This window comes from Centruroides vittatus, unplaced genomic scaffold (assembly GCF_030686945.1).
Source record: "Centruroides vittatus isolate TY-2023 unplaced genomic scaffold, ASM3068694v2 scaffold_712, whole genome shotgun sequence".
NCBI classification, from domain to species: Eukaryota; Metazoa; Arthropoda; class Arachnida; order Scorpiones; family Buthidae; genus Centruroides; species Centruroides vittatus.
This window is the reverse complement of record NW_027122715.1, coordinates 2201623-2224479: the sequence shown is the minus strand read 5'-3', so window position 1 is coordinate 2224479 and position 22857 is coordinate 2201623. Positions and strand designations below refer to the sequence as shown.

Genomic DNA, 22857 nt, shown 5'->3' with positions numbered 1-22857 from the left:
GGAGAAGATGGAGATATATAGAAGTAGGCTACATGAGGGATGTTTAAATGAGAGAGATGCTGAGAGCCTGCCGTCAGCGTGGAACTACTGTACATGATTAAAAAGTTCACTAAAAACTCGGACTAGAATTAGTTTATTGGAAGATTTGCGATATTTTTTATTTTTTATTTTAATTCGTGTTAATTTTAATTTGTGTTAATCTTATATGCTCTTCCGTTTATCTTGGATATTTTTTAAAAATGTTTTTGTTCTAAATTTTGATTTAAATACATGTAACGTATCTGTTCCATTTTCGTTTCCTTTTTTAACCTGATGATGACCTGTTAACCAGGCTGAAAACGTTTGTTTCAAATATATTCTTCTCAGCAACAAATTAAGGTGTTTTATTTCTATGTGTTTATTTGCTGAGCACTTTTAATGTTACACCAAACGATCGCCTAAATATCGGGCTATAATATGGCTAATTAAAGATGTGACAAGACTTTAACTAAGTATGAGTTTATTAAACATTAACTAAATATCTGGTCGAAAATATGCTTCTTCCGAAATTCGTTAAAATTTTATTTAAAAAAATTAGTTTATTTTCACTTAAAATTTATTACTTTAAATAAATAAATTATTAGTTCTTGGAAATAAGTCTTATTAACACACTAGCAGATTTGAAAATCGAATGTTATAATATTGTTCGATCTTCACGACGTGTTCTGATTATATCCTTCGATTTTCATCGAATTTTCTAAAGCAGAAAGGTCGAGAAAAACCGAACTAATCTGTTTAAATTTGAAAATCGAATATGTTCTAACATATTACTCTTTTTCTTTTTTTCAGCGCTCTTAAATCTTGCACGTCGCTTTCTCTTGTTCTCCATCGTTACATAGCACTTTGGTACTTAAATCTGGTACCATAACTGTGTACCAAATTTCATCTTTCAACTCCTAACCGTTTTAGCGAATATTAAAATTATTACGTTATAGTCAACTATACCCGTTTTCACAGAATGCGAGAATTGGGTCCTCCCTGTTTCCAGACTAATTACAGAATTTTTAGATACGTCTAAAAATATGTTCGATTTTCCGCAAAAACGAAAAATACTGCATCTGCGTCTTGCACGTCGCTTTCTCTTAACACTTCCATTGTTACGTAACACTTCCATCGTTGATGGAAGTGTTAAGACTTAATTCTGTCCCTCTCCCCCGTGGGGAGGAATTTCGAAAAATTCGTTCTTAGCGTGCGTTCTCGTAACGTACCCTAACTGTGTACCAAATTTCAACTTTCAACCCCTTACCGTTTGGGCTCTGCGCTGATTATTATTATTATTATTATTATTATTATTATTATTATTATTATTATTATCAACTCGTCTCGATTATATATATAGATAAGTAAATTTAATTAACGTTTACGTAACTAAACTATAACGCGCATATTTCATATAACCAACGTCAGATGACGTCAGGTAACCGCTTTTAAAATGGCGTCGGATAAACGGAATATTACGAAATTTAGCAATAATTGCGCTGTCGGTCAATCGGAGAATATTGGACCAACGAGAGGAACGATTTGTTCTAGTTTTGGGGTGGCGAGGTAAAGATGACGTTCGATTATAGAAAATCTTGCTTCTAACCTCTTGTGGAGAATGGAAACGGAAAGCGGAGGACGGTAGGGAGTCTCTCGATCCCAATCCGTCGTCATTCGGGGGATAGAAACGTAAAAAATGCAGATATTTAGCCTTAAAATTCAAAAAGAATCCATTACGTCAATCGCATTCGAATTCGTTAAGCGCTTTCTAATCTCCACAGAAACGGCAACAATTGCCGTTTCTATTGTTGCAACACGATTTTGCGTCACTTTGCACGTTTTTCGCGTGCTATCTAATAATCCGAAATATCAGGTAACTTCTGAAACGCAGCCAATAGTTTACAGTTGTGTGGTATGTCGATGTTCCGCAAATCAAAATCAGTTTGAACATGTAAAGACAATACACATAAAAACACTTTTTCATACACAGAACACGTGTAACAAATTTAAATCTGATATACTGTATACAATAACATACATTTTAGAAAAGTAAGTGTTGCGATATACACTGCTGGCCACTAAAATTGCTACACCAGGAAGAGAAGTAGATACCAGAATTATGTTTATTGTACACATGCAGTATAATGAAAAAAAAAACATAATTAAATTTACAGGCAATCTTGAAGTACAGAACACCCAGAATATGCGTACTTTCATCAAATTTCGCGTTAGTTCCGTGCCGCGTTCATGGTAGCCTAATCAATTTTAATGGCCAGTAATATGTATTCGAATCATTACGAATGCGGATTTCGTGCAAAAGAATACGTTTATTCGCATTTTGAAAGTTTCGAATTAATCTGAGAATAATATAGTCACGCACGGTATTACCTTCAGATTGATTCAAGAGCATGCGTAAACAAAATAAAACATGTAAAAGTGTATCACCGGTTCAACGTGTATAAGCTATGTCTGCAGCATTTAGATCGCTTATAATGTATCGAATTTTGAAAAATACAGAAAAATGTCTGTTAATCTGACATTTACGATAAGCCGGTGCTACTCTCGTTCAATAGATGCCATGTTAATAATCCTCTACTGTATTAAATTAAAGGCTGCCAGCTGTATATTATACGTTAAAATTGATAAATTTTAATAAATATTAAATATAATACTTTTCAAATATCTTCATATTATGCTGCAAAAATTTTTAAATAGCTAACAGTATTTTTACCGGAGAGTACTGTTAATTACGAGTGAATTTGGTAAACACTAATGCTGTATAAATTGTATAGTTTGGTGAAAATTCTTTACTTTTAAATACACTGAATAAAACCGTGATTATTGAGTTTTCATTTACGAAATATGACAAAAAAATTGATTTAAATATTGTGCTTGGAAATATTTTCTTATTAAACATTTCACTCTAATGCCTCTACAGTCTTGTAGGATGTTAAATTTTCCAGATGATAGTTATCTTAAACTTAATAAATAAATTATATAAAATATCATCCCGATGTCTTTAAAATATTTTAATTTATTCAATTAAGTCAGATCATTTGTTTTATATATATATATATATATATATATATTATTTGTTATACAAAAACCCTCCGTGTTGAACAGTTTTAATTAAAATTGTAATCTCTTACTTATTATATATCTATAACATTTCTCAAGACAAAATTTGAATAACATTACAAAAACTTCCACACTTTCTACGTAAAAATCCGCTTATTATTGTAATAGTGATTTGTATTGTTATGCTTGTTTCGTCTTGTAGACACTCAAAAAGTCCTTTTTTTTCATTCTATTCCTGAGCCAGGACCACAATGAGACGACAAGAAAATGTAAGTCGTAACCCGCTATCAAATTAAATAATGTCAATTAAATACACAATTTAAAGATACTCAGTATCAGTTTTAGCTTCTTTAATAAAATTACAAATTTCTGAAACAGAATTAAGACATTTAATGTTTTGAAAATATGCTAACGACATCTGGCAACACATTGAAGACACTAACAGCAGGCGTGAAAAATCGGACTTCAAAATAATCTGAAGGAATTTTAATTTAATAGGTCTAAATGAATAAAATCCTCAAAGTATTTTCTACTTTTGTGTTTATTATTGTCAGATCGAGGGAGGTAGGAGGAATTCGTATCTCCCCTTTCTGGCAACAGGTCGTTGACCTTTCTCTTCTCAAGATGGCTAAGTTTACGATTTCGGTCCCGAGAATCGGGACTCTTCTTGTCGGGTGAGTGGATGGGAGGGGAGATGGGGTCGACTATAAGGCAAAAGCGATATTCGAGTCAAAGAGGACACCATTTAACCATTAAAACAAGATTTATTGGAAGTAAACAAAGGACACAATTACAAAAGTTGACTAATTTCTCTAATTCGCGTAGGGTTCGAGAGAGAGCTTACAGGTTCAGTTCATACTTCATTATTAGTTTCTTTATCGAGTTCCAATCAATCAATCAATCAAGTTTATTAGCGTAGTAGGCATTAGTTTGTTACAAGGGGGGTTAAATATACATTTTTTAGAATAACATAATCTACAATTTTTGGTACCCTTTAACATTGTATACCTTTTTCAATTTATTAATTAGCCAAAGGCTTAATTAACTATTAACACATTGCCTTAATAACCTATTGACAATATTATACAGCCCATAAATGTCATTACTATTGACTTTATCTAGTTTTCTGTACATATCAATTTCCGTCTTTTGGTTATAACTTTGATCCTTGATATTATTTAAATCTTGTTCTTCCTTCTCGTTACATCCGTAGATTAAGTGTAGTTTTGATAATTTTTTCCACACTTGGAGCAGGTACATTGATTATATTCTATGTATTTATTTATAATAACTAGACCTTTTTGATTGAGTCTTAACTGAATGAAAAACTTTTTAGCATTAAATGGGAGATTTGAAAGCATATAGTTGTTGATATAAGGGTAGTTAAGGATTATATTATAGTGTGAGTCATTTCTTCTTTTTCTTATATCTTCATTATCCTGGCTTATTGAATGTTCCATGGCTTTATATAGTAATTGACTGATTCGTTGGTCATTATTTTTGAGATACTCAAATACTAGTTCTATCGAAAATCCGTAAGCATTGAAAATCTTCGATAATTGAGTTATCCAATTCCGTTGAATGTTTATATTTCTAGATCTATTGTATAATAAGTGACATTAGTTTAGATGACAAATCTTCTGCATTAATTATTTTTTGAAGCCAATTAATATATCTTTTTACCAGAATAGTATTAAGTTTGAATCTCTTAAGTTCCAAACGCAGTGCACTACCTGGCGTATTGTATTCTAATTGAAATGTTTTTCGAATGAATATATTTTAGATTTTTTCAAAATCATAGAAATTGTTTAGACTCCAGATTGGAGCGGCATAGCACAATGCGTTTATTACTATTGCATCGAAGAGCTGAAAATGAGTTTTGATATTTCTTATTTTTGCCTTACAGCATAGAGCTATTAAATTACTCATTAGATTTCTAGACTTTGCAGTAATATATTTGTTATGCCTACTAAATGATAAGTTAAATGTAAAGAATATACCCAGAAATTTTTTCTCATTAACAATTTTATTTTTTTTATTCTTGATATAAAAGGATTTAGCTCTTTTCGTAAGATTATTTCAATTTCTGAAAACCATGATTTCTGATTTATCTGGATTTATTTTGACTTTTAAAGTATCTAAATATTCAACTATCTGGAGAATCTTCCTTTTTAGTGCCACAGCGGTAGGAGCCAGTACTATGATATCGTCTGCATATGACACTGAGTGTATACATGTATTGTCAATATATATCCCATCTTCTTCCCTTGAGAAACAGTTATTTAAATCAAATAGATAGAAATTAAACAGAATTGGAGATAAGGGATCACCTTGCAATAAACCTCTACTAGTCGTAAACGGATTCCAGCATATATTATTTTGCTTGACAATGACATTATAATTACCATATAGTTGACCAATTATCTTAGTTAAGTAATTGCTTACATTATAGTTATTTAATTTGTCCTGTAGCAACTTTATACTAACAGAATCATAAGCTTTTGATAAATCTAAAAAAATTGCAAAAATCTTCTGTCTCTTCTTTAATAGTTGTATTTGGATTATTGCTAGCAAAACAAATAGAGCTTTCTGAGTGCCACCATTTTCTGTATAGGCATATTGTGTCGGATTCTTGTAATTGTTTCCTTCTATCCATTGTTTAAATTTCTCTACCAGTATTGCTGTAAATATTTTCCTGAAACTGGATAATAATACAATCGGTCTATAATTTGCTGGATCATCTTGCTGCCATGTTTGAAAATCATAGTAAAAATTACTTCCTTCCAGTTACTTGGAATTATACCGCTTAAATATATATTATTGAATATTCTAGTTAAATATTGAATCAGTTTGGGAGGTAACAATTTAATAAAGGAATTCGGAATACCATCTGAACCTGGAGCCGATTTGATTTTCAATGCCTTAACTCGTTTCTGCACTTCATCTACACTTATTATTTCGTCCTGATTAATTTAGTAAGCTATTTTATCTTCCTTGTGAATATTCTTTTGATTATGTAAGTATTAATGGGAAAATTCTTGGAAATATTTTATCCATTCAATATAATCAATCTTTTTTTGATTGAAAGAGCCAGATTTAGTATTACGAAAGTTGTTAATAACTTTCCAAAAGGTTCTCGTGTCTCTTGATTCTATTAGCTTTTTGTTAATATTGGTCAAGTAAAGTTTCTTTTTTGCCTTAATTAAGTTTGTATATATTTTTTTGCTTTTCACATAGTTTGATAATGTCTCAGGAGTATTATATTTCCTAAAAATTTTAAGATCTTTTTGCTTTTTAAGTTTGTGGTAATAACAAGAGTTGTCAAACCATTGATTTTTAAATTTTAATTTGGAGGCTTGATTACGTCGCATGACACAACATTCTACTATTTTAGAAACTAATCTTTAGTAATTGACAATCGGTTTATTTTTTTCCTCCAGCCTTAGTAATTCAGCTGTTATAAAATCAACTCTTTTTAACCATTTTTGCTTATCAATCCTGGATTCACATTTTTTGCTGAATTCCGATATATAATCTTTTTTAATAATGTTACTTCTTATATCCTTTTTAGTTAATAATGTGAGTTTTACTGGAAAATGATCCGATGTGTCTTCATCAAGAACTGTTAAGGTCTGACAATGTTAACTTCACGAAACATATAATGAAATCTACGATTGACTTCCTATTTTGTGATATGTATGTGTATTCTGCTGGAACATCACCTCTCATTCTACCATTAAGTATAATAAGCTGGTTTTCGTAAACAAATTCTACTAGAGTTTTGCCTTCACTGTTTAAGATTTTATCTTTAGACTGATTCCTTAGACTACATGACTTAGATCCTTAGACTGATCTTTAGACTAGAACCTTTTCGAGTTAGCACTTAGATATCCAAGAAGAGTATATAGGTATCCGGGAATGGCACACTTTTATAAAGTTACGACTGAGCGCGGTGACGTTGGAACTTAAGGTCCAGAGCGGTGACGACCTGCGATGGCGTTGGTCCGGCAGAGGATAAGAGACTCCTAGGAGGGGGGAAAAGCGGCTTTTATAGTTTTAGGCTGAAAAAATCAGTCACGTGATCGATGGTTGATGGCGATTTGGGTCAGAAATGTTTCCGGGACCAAAAATATATGACGAATTCGGACGTTAACTATAAACTTAAGTTGCAAGGTGATCTGTATACACTATACAGCGTGGGAACAAAGGATAGTTGACAGTTATACGGCCAGAAACGCATATTTTCTCGGCTAAGCAATTTTTCTATCGATGTTGATTATATTAGGAAAACATTACAATTTTCAGTCTGATAAAATTCCAGATCTCACATTATCAATTAAAAACAGTTATTTTCCGAACTTTGTCAATAAGATTTTACATTGCAGGTATAAGAGATTATCTGCTGTTTGACAACATGTGAAATTCATTTGTACACAATATATGGTGAAACAGTTAACTTTCAGCTTATCATTGCAGTGATTAAGGTGATTTCTTTACCCACAATACTTTGGTTTTCTAGTATCTTGTATGCCTTTCACAGTAGAAAAAAAGGAGATTCCATTTTCCAGCAACTGAAAAGTTTACTTTTTCAGAAATCAAACTACTACGTATAGTACAACTTATAATAAAGACTCATAAATTCACGAGTATTACATAAAAAATTTATTTTTAAAATGTATTTGAAATTATTATACTTACTTGAAAAAAGGACGATTTCTCGAATACAAAATCCAAACATTTTAATCCAAACTTCGGTCCATCCAGGTACTTTAATGAACAAACTAACTAAAATAATAAACTTAATATAAACTCACATATATTGAGTAGTCTAAATATATAAATGAATTTTACACAAACAGAGTGGTAACAAATTACTCATTACCGGTACCAGTGGCCTTTCCTCTTTCTATATTAGCGAGATTGAAGCCGAAGTTTTCAACGCGAAAACGCGTACGTCGGACGTTTGGCGCCACTTTCCTGTAAACCTAGAAGTTTGACAATGTCATTTGAGATGTCAAGCATGATTCCACTGACTTTCCAAACGCCGTTGCCAAACTTCTAGGCTTACAGGAAAGCGGCGCTGAACGTTCGACGTACACGTTTTCGAGTTCAAAACTTCTGCCTCAACTTCGCTATTTAATAGTTGCGAAAATACAATTATTTGAGAAATAAACTATAAAATAGAACCACTCAGTGCCAAAGTTTCACTACTAGTTAAGAACTCACATCTTGTAGGCCGAGTGCGCCATATTCTTAAATGTGCCACTTATCAATATCACTAATGCAAAGACTACAACTATTCTTTCTTTTAATAAGTAATTGACTTATATATTAAAAAATTTAAAAAATATATCAAAACGTGTTAAATTAGATTAACGTATATTAAAATATTTTGTATTCGAAATGAAACAATAAAACTGAAAGTGATTTATTTATTGTGAATACTTACTTTTAATCTGTCCATAGTTGACAAGTCATAGAAACAAAATTTCTTTAAATTGATTAATGGATTTATTACCTGGAATAAAACAAACTCTAATTTGTAATTGCTTTGTGAAATTAAAACATAAAAATTTTAAACAATAATCAAACACGTTTATCGTTGCCGAGAAAGTTTAATTTTAAAAGAAACGTTTTCGACCAATTCCATAGGCAATCTTCGGGTTGAAAACTGACAATTGAAACATTTTCGTTCCAAGAGATCGAGTACATTTAAATTAAAAAAATTGACAACGGATTAAAAATAATAAACGAATAGTGTATAATAAACATGTCTAATAAAAACAAAGAATAAAATTAAATTAAAAATAAACTCAGAAATATTCCTAAATATAAGCACCAACAGATAGTAATTTAAAACAATAAAATTAACGTGTAAATTATGAGTTCCTGGCAGAGTTTTTAACAATACAGTCAAACCTGTTTTTATGCGGGGGATAGGGACCGCATTAAAAAAAACGCATTAAAAAAATCTCACGAAACTTCACGAATGGCTGTAAATAATAGTTTTCGCGACACAATTAAAAAATATTTTTTTTGTGCGGTCAACAGGGACAGCATAAAAAAAAGTCTCACATAGAAAATAACTCAAAACCGTACGAAATAGAATTTATTGACAACAGATGTCAGCACTTGACTGCATCGTCTGGTCTATCGTCTGTTTTACATATTTTTGTCCAGGTGGTGTTTTGTTGACTTAAAAAGTAAATTATTTCATTTTTCGCATATTCATGCAATAATATTACTATAATAAGTGCATTTATGCTATAATAAGTTTATTTAGCTATAATAAGTCAACGTAAGACATGACGAATCGCACGAGACTAGTCGCCAACTATACCGCACAAATTAAAAATTCTCATTAAAAAAATCGCACAAATAAAAATCGCACATAAAAAGAGCGCATAAAAACAGGTTTGACTGTATACTTCCAGGCCGATAAAAGGCCTTCCGCGTCCTTCGCATTTACACATGTCCCTTCTTGTTTGCTTTTATAAATCTGTACTTTTCAGCGGTCTTTGCTAACGTTGGAGAGCTCACGGGTTTGATAATGTCCGTTTCATCCCACAAAAGCTCGGTAGTTAAGTGGGATGAAGCGCACATTATCTCCGTGAGCTCTCCAACGTTAGCAAAGACCGCTGAGAAAGTACAGATTTGTTTTAAAATTATACTTTCTCGGCAACGATAAAGATGTTTGATTATTGTTTAATATTTTGCTGAGCACGTTCTATATAATGTTCACATAAAAATTTTATTTTACAAGAAAAAAATTAAAATATCCTCCATACATCGTGAATTATGCAACGTGTTATTATATTTAAAGATCTTTTCTACAACTACTGATACTAACAGTATTCTTTTGCTTTTATTAATAAAAATGTCTGTATATATTAATGATAAAAATTAAGATTTTTCCTCTCCACGCTCTCTCAAATTACTGCGAAATACAACAAGTAAAAAAGGCTTTGACCTTATGAAGTGCTGAATAAATTACTTCATTCGAACTTAATTCTGATATTGAATATAATTGAAAAATTATTCTTGTTTAACAAGAAATGTACTTTAAATTTTAAATAATACATCTACATACTCATCGGGAATTCTTCAAAGTATGTTATAGTGTGTATTTCAATTTTATTTCAGGACACATGTAAACGGCCGTTGACTGGAGTGTCTTTTTTTTTTTTTTAACTCTTTCCGCCCTGTGGGCACTAAGAGGGCCTCTTTTAGTAGGCCCATTATGAGTTCGGCCAGGCCCACAATGGGGCGAGCGGGTGGTGAGGGACGGGGCCCGACATATCCGAACGGACCACCCCCCGAAAAATTCCTGGGGATTATTCGACCCGCTCGGATTCGATCCCGGGTCCCCCAGAGCGGTAGGCTGCCACCTTGACCGCTCGGCCATCCGGCCGTCTGACTGGAGTGTCTAACATGGCACACCAACAGCTTTGCTCCGGCACACAACTCTGGTTCTCTCATTAAAAACTAAATATTTAACATGTTTTTATATCTCTTCGTGTTTCATCGAGGCTTTATTAAGTTTCTAAACTGTAAATGTCTATGGATTTTTGATTATTTGAAAAGGACTTTCAATTAAAAGATAGCAAATAAGAGTAAAGTTCAAAAATTGGATTGACTCCTGACAATAATTCTCATTGTAGATATTGGGATTTTGCCACTCGCACTTAAGGTTACTTTATGAATATAACGCGTTCAGAAAAACATTACTTAATAAATTATCTATTTTTATATTTATAATTTATGAAATATTTACTATTAATGCGTATCTGTAGTAATATTAAATATATACTATCAGTGACTTGTAACTGACATATTTATAAAAACAAACATAATGATACAACGTGGCAATCATACTTATTAAACATGTGTATGGCCCTTCTTAACTGTGTACGGGGACTTCGTGCAAATTTTTGTTGCTTTTTATGTGAGCAATGGAAGAATGTGAACATTTTTTTTATAAATAAAAGAAACACATATTTACGTAGCGCATCTGACTATCAGCCTAGCGACCATAACGACGCTACTCTCAAGACTGTTAACGTAATAAATACAGACAATGTGATAAGAAGCAAAGCAAGATTTAATAACGGTACTTTCATTAGAATTACAAGTTTATATAACGTTATTGTTTAGTACCATATATTAGTATTTCTACAATTTGCTGTGTCAATGTTCCAGACATGACCCTGATTCTGCGCATATTGTGACGTCTGCAACAGATACTGCTGGATTAACAGCGAGCATCAACGATGCTCACAACGGAAAATGGAAGCGGTTGCAGTTGACGAAACACGGCTTTACCAGGAGTAATATATCTAACCATGTACAGTACGTATAGAAAAATTAAGAGCATGCATCGGTAACTTATATGCCAAAATCTTAATGTTCAGCAAGATGCCTCTTATGAGTGCCACACATATGTTATGTACTCAGTTGTTTATCCTACAGTATAAAACCAGTGCTGCAGAAATGTATGTTAATGATAATTTGAGACGTTTGTGTAATAAACGAAGTAATTATTGGCAGATTACCATCAACGACGAAGCACTTGAATTTCCAAAGATAAGCTAGTGATTCAAAAATAATTTTCAAGATAAGAAAAAAGGATTTGCAAAGTTAGCTTTCTTTCATGCCGCCTGCCAACCGAAAACTGTACTGAAAATTTAGCTTCGTATCTTAAATCTCATTGTATTTGGGGAATAATGGTTATAAATATCAGTTAAATTTTCCATTTTTATTTCTTAAATTGTTACGTTTATTCAATAGTAGGACGAAAAATAAAAAATATTTTAATATATAATTTAATATCATTAAGCACGAAAATGATTTTCATGGCAGAGTCTGTATATAGCAACGTATTGTATCAATGCATTCGTACATAAACTTTCTGCAATATGGGAAGATTGTTCTCAGACTAAAAAAATATTGTTAAAATAGTCCCACAATGACAACACAACGTCATATAATCGTAATGTACAGCAAGACCCCGCTTAACGCTGTTTCAGTATTACGCGGTGGTATTGGAGTTCCTCGAAATGGCGCGCAGCGTTGGGATTCCCTAAAATTGCGCACGATTTTATTGCTTTGATACTCGAAAGCATATTCGCGGCGCGTATCATAGTAGTTCGAACGTGTGTTTGCTGCGTCACAGTTAATATATGATCGGTCATCAACGTTATTGTGTGTATAAAGATATAAACATAATATTTTATTTTCTTGTGATAAATACGGCAATTTTTAGTTTTTACAATGGGTGATTGAAAAAGTAAGAAAGTAAACTGTCAACAGAAAGAATTTCGTTGGAAACTAAAATGCAGGTGCTCTGACGATTAGATGCAGATGAATGGCAATCTGATATCAGCACTGCATTTAATTTGTCAACTTCAACAATATGAACAATTTTAAAAAATAAAGAAAAATCGTATCATCAGTAACTGCAACCACAACGACTTCTGCAACAAGAGTTACCCGTACCAGAAGCAACGACTTTTTATCTGGATTGACAATGAAGTTGAACGCAATATGCTATTAAGTCAAGCAAATATAATGGAAAAACCGACAACTTTTAACCATATTAACAATGAAAAAGGCGACACGAGCGAAAATTTCGTAGCTAGTCGAGGGTGGTTCAATCGGTTTAAAAATAGAAACAATCTTGATGGCATACAGATTACTGGAGAAGCGCCAAGTGAAGATACGAAAGTAGCTGCTGCACTTCCAGCGACATTAAGAGCAATCATTGAACGAGGGAATTATCCTCCTGAATTAGTTTTCAATGTTGATGAAACAAGCTTTTTTTGGAAAAGAATGCCAAAATGTACATTTTTAACGGACATTCCGACAATCGATTGATTAAACCGATGGAAAAGATAAAAAATCCATTAGAGATTTTTGGAAAAACTACAATATCATGCATGCTGTAGACAACATCAAAATGACAATATCAAAATTCAGTTTTACTTATCTCCATTTTTTACGTGTTAATATGACCTCGATTAACGCTAGAACTTATTAGAACGTATCCCCCGCGTTAAGCAGGGTTTTACTATATATACCAGACATGGGCAAATGTGGCTCCAAGAGCAGCATGCGGCTCTTTTTGAGCTAAATGCCGCTCTTGCTGAAAGTGTTAATTTCTGTGTTTTATTGTTTTTACAATTAACAAATTGTTTGTTAAAAAATCAATATTTGTTTTATATTATATTTATATTATATAATAAAATCGCGTGCTTTACCATACTATCCGCCATGACAGTACAGAAGTGCGGCTCCCATGCATTTTGCAAAACCTACAGTTCGGCTCCCACTAAACTTTGCTTGTCCACCCCTGATATATACAGTTATAACAATTATTTAATGATACTACTACAGCAGAGTGGCAAAGATCCTCGTGGTTTTGATTTAACGCATAGTAGTGTCAGAAAACAATGATCAAGGCGTGTCAAAACATAACAACGTGGTTGGTATTTAAGTATGGTCTCAGGCCCTTTATTTTGTGAGGTAGATTTAGTACAAAATTTCATAGGCGTTTTTTCGAAAATTAAATATGTGCAGTTAGAACCCTATCCTAATCCTAAAGCGACGATTAATAGTAAATTATACCGTACAAATATTATAATTACTTTAAAGTTTACTTACCGACACAGTTACTTCTGCAGCCGATATATTTATTATTGAAGACACAAAAATTGCCGTAAATAGAATAAGAACTAACATAAAGAATTGAAATGAATCTTCAACGAAATATATAGTGACGTATAGGAAAAGGCATGTACCTCCAATCACAAGAATGTATGCCGCGGAAAACATTTCAGTAAATATAGAATTAATTTCTTCCAATATTTTACGGCATTCTTTGTAACGCATAGCAAAGTATTGAAGGAACTTTTTTAAGTCGTACATGTCTGACCTAACATTTAAAACATCTTCCGATAAACTATCGAACTGAAATTTTATTATACGTAAACTGAATACAAATGTTGCTGTAATAAATAATCCGATTCCATCAATGAGCATGTAGTTGACGTTCAGCAAAAAATAGCAAAATCCGGCATTGTATATATTCGTAGATTCTATTATTTTTGGAAATAACGTAAATACGTGAGAATTATTTATTAATACGCAAATAGCTAAGTACATTACTGTAGTGTAATTAGTAATTGACATTTGTAATTTTTGTAATAGACATACGTTTTCGCTGTAGAAATACCCAAAGCTAATATTGGTTTCTTTGATTAATATTATATTTAAATATGCGAATAAAATAGCATATTGGTAAATGATGTGAGCAATTGCTGTTGTTACATTATCATTTCCAAATAAATCCAGATGATTTGAACAAATGTAAACAGACTGAGATTTCGGTAGGTATAACATCAAGTGTAAAAATACATTATACGTGATAATGACGCTTAAAACTACAACTTGGTGAAATTTTAAGAAGAAAGATAATTTGATTTCATTCTGATGCTGGCATTTATAAATGTTTTGTATTCCGAATAGCCTCAAGAAATTAATTGTCGGAGAAAGAATTTTACACGAACACGTTTCTTTTAAACATGACTCCATGTTAGCGAATGGCTGAAAAATAAATTGAAAAATTATTTAATAATAGAAAATTATTACTTCAGGCAGAAAATTTCTAAAATTTCATAAAATTTAATAACATAAATTTTATATAATAAATACAACTAACCTCATAATTACTTCAAATGCCAAAAGAACAGAGAGATTCTTTTATCCGGCTATTAAAACTAAGTAATTACTAAGCAATTTGGCGAAAGCAGGCAGTCAATTCTTGTTAAATATAGTATAATAATTATAAATAAACAATTTAATTTTAATTATGTATTTATAATTATTATATTTAACAGCGATATAGGGAGAGGCAAGAGCCGTATCCTATATTTGAACTCTTTTATAGCAAATACAGTGGAACCTCGCTTAACGAGCATAATACGTTCCAGAGTTTTACTCGTAATGCGAAACACTCGTTAATCGAAACAATTTTTCCCATAGAAATTACTGTAAAATACGTAATGCGTTCCACGCCGAAAAAATGCTCAAACGTTTTATGTATAACGTTTGTTCAAAAAAATTATACAATATACACTGTTAAGGAGCGTGAATCATCATCATCTTTTCTTCTAGCGCGGAATGAACCGTCCTAGAATGAAAATTCGATTTGCTGAAACAAACAAAAAATGACAGCTAATATGTTTGATAAACACTTCAAACGATTTTTTTTTTTCATTAGGAAAATCATCATTTCCCCTTTCGGAAATCAGAGTACCCCCTCTGTTCCGCAGAGCACTGCAGAGTGTTCTTAATCTTTATTACGATTTACACATCAAACATAAAACAAAAGAACATAATAAATAGAAGTAGTTAAATACAGTAGTTTACATTGGTGCGTGTCAGTTGGTCTTACAACTAATAGTGGCCACTTGCCGCTTAGAAGACACCGGGAGACTTATCCCGTCGTCGTGTTACTTATCTTGAATATAACTTTGGAAATCCTCGACAGTACTGGTAGGACTGATCTAGTCCGTATAAGATTGTATATGTCCATAGTGAGGTTGGGATTATCTTTATTAAAGAGGCACTCTAGCTCATTACGGAGAATAGCATATTTGGGACATTTCAGTAGGAGATGTTCTACAGTTTGGCTGTTATCTCCACATTCGCACTCTTCCGACGTACTTCTGTTTACCTTTTTGAAGTAGGTATTACACTTAGCATGGCCCGAAAGGACCTGGGTACTTATAAAGTCATTTCTTAGCCATTGTAGGTCTCGTAACAGCTCTTGTATGTTTGGTAGGATGCCATAGGTAAACCTATCTTTATTTGACTCAGTCCATCTAACTTGCCACTTGTCATTTATGTAATCTCTGATGGTCTTTTTGATATATGCCGCGGGTAGCACATCGTAGTCAATACCTGCCTTATTGGCAGCTTCTTTGGCGAGTTCGTCAGCCTTATCATTGCTGACGACCCCACTATGACCACGGACCCATCGAAACCTGATGGTTCTTTTGCCATTATGATTCATGATCTGCTGTTTGATATTGACAGTCATCCTAGTGGTATCTCTAAATTGTAGCAGTGCATCCAGGGCACTACGACTGTCCGTACAGATTAGTACGTCTTTGTCCATAAGATGTTTACAACAATATTTTACTGCTTCATGCAGGGCCAACAGTTCGGCCTGAAATACCGTACAGGCATCATGCAATTTGAATTGCCTCCCCTCAATCTCTTGATTTTTTTGGTAAATGACCAAGGCTGCTCCTACACCATTCTCATTCTTCGAACCGTCCGTGTATATCTCAGTCTCATATTGTCACCCGTCCGTCTCTTCTGTGATTGTTACCCGTTCAGGTGGACTGGGCAACTCTGCTCTGAAAAGTGATATCCTCTATTGCAATCGTGCGGCCTTTCCTCATGCTGTAGCTATAGGCTTTCTCGTGTATTAAAAGATCAATCGGTGTTTCCCCGCATATAACAAGCAGGGCATCAGTAGAAATTGTTCGGAAGGCTTTGGCTATTCTCAGCACAGCATGCCTTTGCAAGGTAAGTAGTGTCTTCCTATTCCGAACACCCACGACGGCGTTTGACCATGCCGCGGCCGCATATGTTACCCTTGGGACAAGCACAGCTCTATAAATTTCCCATACCGCTTCTGAGTCAAGACCCAGTCAGCTTTAGCGACTCGTGTGAGGTTGTAAAACATCCGATCACTTCTGTTTTTAAGCAGTTTGATATGTTCGTCCCAGTTCAAGTTTTCGTCTATTATCACACCGAGGTATCTCATAGACTGGACAATCTTTATAGACTTATCGTTCATCTGGATGGTAGGGACCCGCTCGTACAGGTTCGGTGCCCCATTACGATGGAAGACCATCCCTAGGGTTTTCTTTTCATTGAACTCTAGTTTGTATTTGTGGCCTAACTCTACCACACTAGCCAGTAACTTAGTACCTTTTTCCTCCATTTTTTGGAGTCAGCACTGAAGAGAAGAATAGTGTCATCTGCATAGGCGTACTCACTCGCCCCTTTATCATGTTGCAAGAAACTGTCATACACAACGTTCCAAAAAAGGGGGCCAGAATTCGACTCCTGCAGGCACCCACGATTGATCGTTCGAGTAACTGTGCAGTCGTTGTGGGTATAAGTCACCGTCCTCTCACTTAGAAACGCCCTTATGAGGTAATACAAATTTCTTGGACAATGCATTTGTCGCAAATTAAAGAGGATTTGACCCCACCAGGCGGATCAAATGCGCCTCTGATGTCAAGGCTCAGGATGCAACAATACTTATGCCACTTGACAGCTTCTTTTACATCGTTAAGTACCCGACATATGACGTCTTCTGTTGATTTTTGTGGCAGGAAGCCGAACTGCTTCGGACTAAGGGCCTCTTCCTTAATGACCTTGTCCGTGAGCCTTTGGACAATAAGGTGGTCTAAGAACTTCCCCATTACAGGGAGTAGGCTAATAGGCCTATAACTTCCTGCTTCATTGTGCGCCATGTCTGCGCTCTTCGGTATAATTACGAACTTTGCCATTTTCCACTTCTCGGGGAAAACCCCGTATTCCTTGCACACGTTATACACCTTGACGAAGGCCTCTGGGATCATAGCCCAGATGCTCTTAATTATTTCAGAAGTTAAGTTGTCACAACCAGGTGATTTGTTCTGCTTCAGATGCCGCACTGCATCCTCCACCTCCGCGTGCGTAAAATTAGTTGCATCAGTTTCCTTGTATGCTGTTTGAATAACTCTCCTCACCTCCTTGTGCTCTGTGTAAGTTCGCCAACCTTTAGGGGGGGATCGTTAATCCCGCGACAGGATGGTCTAGGGTCGTTCGCGTGTGGGTGTGAAGGAGGTGACACAGACAATAAGTGTCTCACAAAGAAACCCGTTTATTTAAACATAAAACAACTCACACTATGCACAGATCGTTACAAAGGTAAACGTTCGAACGTTTTTGTGCCGATGTGTTTCCTATCGTAGCTCGATAGAAGGCCCCGGGGCAGCGGCTGGTGCAGCGACTCGTCGGTTGGCGTCGGCGGACCTTTCGATGGACACCTTGGAACACCTCTTGTCTCCCTTGAAACCTCTCGGAAAAAGTCTCTTGTCCTTCCAATTCGGCGATTACTTCAATCTCTCTTTTTCGTATTGTTCATGTTGATTGGCTCCACGTCCTTCCTTTCTCTCTTCTCGATTGGTCCCTCGCTTGTTTCCAAGCGAAAAACGACCCCTGTTCGAGTCACGAGAAAGAACCACCTCGACAAATCTACTTGACACCCTCCGTTTACTCAGGTTGGAAAGAATTGATGGAACTTTGAAACTTGCGCTCATATTTTCCCCATTGTTGTCTAGTCTGAGAGATTTTTGAAATTTAATGCTTCGATATGAAGTTCCTTTTTATAATTAACTTTTCCCTTTTTCCTAATTTTAATGATCTAAATTTCGTATACGAGCGACTTGTCAAAGGTCCATCTATACTGGAGGACATTCGTCTACAATCATTACTCATTACAATTATTGCGTTTTATTTTACATTAGGCCTTTTTGTCTTTCGACATCTTTCTCCTTTTGTTCATGCGTCGCGGTTTCAAATGACTAACGCGTCAAATCCGATCTTTGATCGGTTTTTGTCCCTTGTAACAATGGACGATTTTGTACATTCGTTTTAACAATCTTCTAATATAAATAATTAATGTTAACCCGTTTTTGGGACTTCACACTGGAAGGTCCCTCTCCAGATCATCCGCTGGAAAGAAGCGGTTCAGCAAAACTCCAAACGATTTTTTTTTTTTTTTTCATTAGGAAAATCATTTCCCCTTTCGGGGATCAGAGTACCTCCTGTTCCGCTAAGCACTACAGGGGTTTCCTAATCTTTATTGCATAAAACTTCATATAACATACAACAAATAGAGACATAACAAAAGATAAATAAGTACTGTACATTAAATTACATTGGTACGTTACTTGACGCTTACAGTGCAGCGGTGGCCACTTACCACTGGAAAGACTTTGGGAGACTTATCCCTGTTGAACATAGCTACCTTTTAAAGATAATCTTGAGAAGGTTCCGTAGTTCATGACGTACGGTCTTAGTCCGGATCAGGTTGTATAAGTTAAAGTCCGTGTGTGGTTTATCTTTAAAGAAGGAACACTCAAGTTCGTGCCTCAAGCGGGCATAGCGATCACAGTTTAATGTTCCACAAGATGTTCCACGGTTTGATGTTCGTTCTCGCAGTCGCAATATTCAGAATCACTCTTGCCAGTTTTAAAGAAGTAAGCCATGCACTTTGCATGCCCAGAGAGCATCTGGGTAGTGATAAAATCTATCGTCATCCATTTTAAATCTTCTAGCCTTTCTTGAATGTTCGGCAGAATGTTGTGTGTAAACCTGCCTTTGGGTGACTGATTCCATGTTGTTTGCCACCTTTGATTCATTTTCTTGTTTAACTCTCTTTTTATGTGTAACACAGGCAGTTCATTATAATCTAAATCGCTCACACATGCCGCCTGCTTTGCCAGTTCGTCTGCCCTCTCGTTTCCTTCTAATCCAACATGGGCCTTAACCCATTTAAATTGGATGGTTCCCTTGCCCGTGCTTTCTTTAATCATTTTCTTGATTTTGACGGTTGTTCTGTTATCGTCCTTATATTTCTTGAGTGTATCTAATGCACTTCTACTGTCAGTACATATGAGAACTTCTTTTTCCCTTAAATGGGTACAGCAGTATTTAACCGCCTCTTTGATGGCCAACAGTTCTGCTTGAAAGACGGTGCACCTGTCATCGAGCTTATATTGTTTAACTGCCACTTCCTTCCCGTCTTCAAAAACGACGTAGGCTGCCCCCACGCCTTCTTCGCTCTTAGAGCCGTTTGTATAAATCTTAATTGACTGATGGCTAGTTTCAGTTTCTTCTTTAATTGGCCTACGATCATACGGGCTGGAAAGGTCCGTAATGGCGGGCTTAATACAATAGGTGCCTGCCTGGAAGACGGTATCGCCTATCTTTATTGTCAGACCCTTCCTAATACGATACTTTTGGGCTTTGCTGTGTATCAGAAGGTCAATAGGCATTAGTCCACAGATGACGAGTAGGGCTTCAGTTGAGATGGTGTGGAAGGCTTTAGCCATTCGAATAGCCGCATGCTGCTGTGCTGTAAGCAGCCTGCGCTTGTTCCTAACTTTGTCAACTGCAACGTGCCAGGCGGCCACTGCATACGTAATTTTAGGGATGAAAACCATCTCATAAATGTCTTTTATCGCTGCTGAGTCCAATCCCCAGTCAGCTTTTGCCACTCTAGCCATATTAGAGAATATAAGATCACCTCTGTGCCTAAGCATGTCTACGTGATCATTCCAGTTCAAGTTCTTGTCAATAACCACTCCAAGATACTTCATTGATTTAACTACTTTAATGGTTTCTCCGTTCATCTTAATAGTGAGGACCCTTTTGTAAAGGTCTGCCTCGCCCAGGCGATGGAATACGATGCCTTGGGTCTTCTTAGAGTTAAAGTCCAATTTGAGCTTTTGGCCGATGTCCACAACTTTTTCCAGTAAGCACATCTATTTCTCTTTTGGAGTTCGCACCGAACAGAAGTACGGTGTCGTCGGCGTACGCATATTCAGACACGCCTTTATCTATTTTGAGGAAACCCATTTAAATTGGATGGTTCCACGGTTTAACAATCTTTGCTGGAGGTAACTCCAGTACCCAGTTAGTGTTGGGTTTATCTCTCCCTCCAAGTGGAAACTTGGCGGTGACCTCTCTACGGTACTCATCTATGTCTTTATGTACTTCAGCTATAGGCTCATTCTGGTGGAATAAGCTTTCCACTACCTCTTCCTTTGTATAGTCCTTTGGGACTCCATATATAATTATTCTTGGTTTTCGTTTCACAGGCTCTGATGTTTTTAATCCTGCTTCTTCTATTTCCTTATGTAGCTTATTCTTTTCTTCTTTGGTAGCTACTTCAATTGCCACTCCGCCTTTTTTCAACTTTCTGACGGCTTGAATTCCTACTCCAATACCTTTGGGATTTACTTTCTTCTTTAATAACTCTTTAGTGTCTTCAGGGTCATCCCTCTGGGCTTGGGGTTCGACAAACAAAACCTCCTTGGTTGGAGGTGGTTTCTTGCTGGCTACAACTTGAGCATACAGCGATTTACTTGCCGGCTGCAACACACTTTCTAGTTTTGCACTCATTTCTTCGAGTTGCGTTTGTAAGTCATCCTTGTCAGCTTGACGAAAGACTTCAATGATGTTCTCGACCACTTCCATTATGTAGTCGTGGTGCTCACGCGTGCCTAAGCGAGAGCCTCCATTCTTCGTTAGGTACTTTCCTAACTGCCGTTTGTACATTTACGCCACTTTAAATCTGTCCCCCTGGGGACCTAAGTCCATTTCTTGCTCCTCCTCTCCCGAGGAAAACTCCTCACTCGTACTATCTTCTGGTTTCGGCCTTTTGGCCATAATGGAGCCTTGAAAAAGGCTGTTAAAAAGCTTGCTTTTGGCTTCACTCACAAGGAGTTACTAGCAGGATGCACCGCGTGAAGGTAGCAAGCACCCAAAGAGTTATTACGTATAAACTACAGGTATCGCAACGAAAAACGGCTCGCAAATAAACGCTCCAAAATCGCAAAGTTAACCTAAGATACGCACACAACTAAAGCTTGGGATCGCGTCCCACTCCAAACGATATGCCAAATTCTTGGGTTATGTAAATGCTATAATTAAATATTAGAAATTAATTAATTTGACTTGACCAGGGGTGTCCAACCCGCGGCCAGCGGGCCGCATGCGGCCCAAGGAAAGTTCCAATGCGGCCCAATAAACGTGTAAACAAAATCGACAAGTTTTTAAATTTATTTATCATATATTTATTTCAAAGGCATAAATTCAACAAAGAAGTTTTACAAAGCCGTAAACCTTTATACATATTTTATTTTTGAGTGGAAAAAAAATATTTTCAAATATTTGGAAATGTGTGAATGAGAGAAGGAATACTAAATAAAGTTGGAGTTGTGACTCAAAGGATTATAATCCCCAACTTAAGGGAAAAGGGAGAAAGGTCAAAAAAAGTAGTGAGGAAAGGATAAAAAAGTAGTGAGAAAGGTTAAATAGATCTTCTGTTATGCAAATATTGACAAATATTAATTTTCCAACCTTCCTCACTTCTTTATCTTTTTTTCCTCTTTCTCTCTTTCCTCCGCATTTGGGTCTATAATCCTGCGAGTCCCAACTCCAGCTTTATTTAGTATTTTTTCCAGCATTACAAGATTTGGCTACTTTGCGCCAAATTTGGCTACTCCTCATTTCAGTTTGGCGTAAAAAATATCATTTGGCGCATTGGCTACTTTTTGGGCTACACATTATTTACAGATATATCAGTTGAACAAAAATGCGCTTTAAAATGGTGTTTCGTCGTTTTTTATTAAATAGAGAGCCAAATAAAACAAATATTTGTTTTTTTCAACTTAATTTTTGTTTGTCTCCTTTGTAATAAATGAATTTATCTATTTCTAAGTAAATTAAGTGCCTGTAGAAGTAATTTTTTTTTAAATATTCTTCTTCGTGATAAAGTTTTAATACTTATTACTATAATCTAGATATGTTAATCCTTAAATATACAAGTATATTTAAAGATTGAGCCACAGGTGTATATAATATACTTGTGGCCCATAACTCCACGACCTCTTTCAATGTGGCCCAGTG

General features: G+C 35.2%; 2 protein-coding genes across 2 annotated transcripts; both read right to left on the bottom strand.

Moving 5' to 3' along the window:
* Positions 1-15589: 15589 nt before the first annotated feature.
* On the bottom strand, positions 15590-16273 carry LOC136989602 (uncharacterized). The gene has a single exon (XM_067287819.1). The coding sequence runs from the start codon at positions 16271-16273 to the stop codon at positions 15590-15592; it is 684 nt and encodes a 227-aa protein (XP_067143920.1).
* A 3064-nt stretch (positions 16274-19337) lies between these two features.
* LOC136989601 (uncharacterized) lies at positions 19338-20708 on the bottom strand. The gene has a single exon (XM_067287818.1). The coding sequence runs from the start codon at positions 20706-20708 to the stop codon at positions 19338-19340; it is 1371 nt and encodes a 456-aa protein (XP_067143919.1).
* Positions 20709-22857: the final 2149 nt, after the last annotated feature.

What these genes read in the sequence shown, in the direction of transcription:
- LOC136989602 (XM_067287819.1), bottom strand. Translation starts at nt 16,273, where the DNA reads ATGGACAAAGACGTACTAATCTGTACGGACAGTCGTAGTGCCCTGGAT.
- LOC136989601 (XM_067287818.1), bottom strand. Translation starts at nt 20,708, where the DNA reads ATGTGCTTACTGGAAAAAGTTGTGGACATCGGCCAAAAGCTCAAATTG.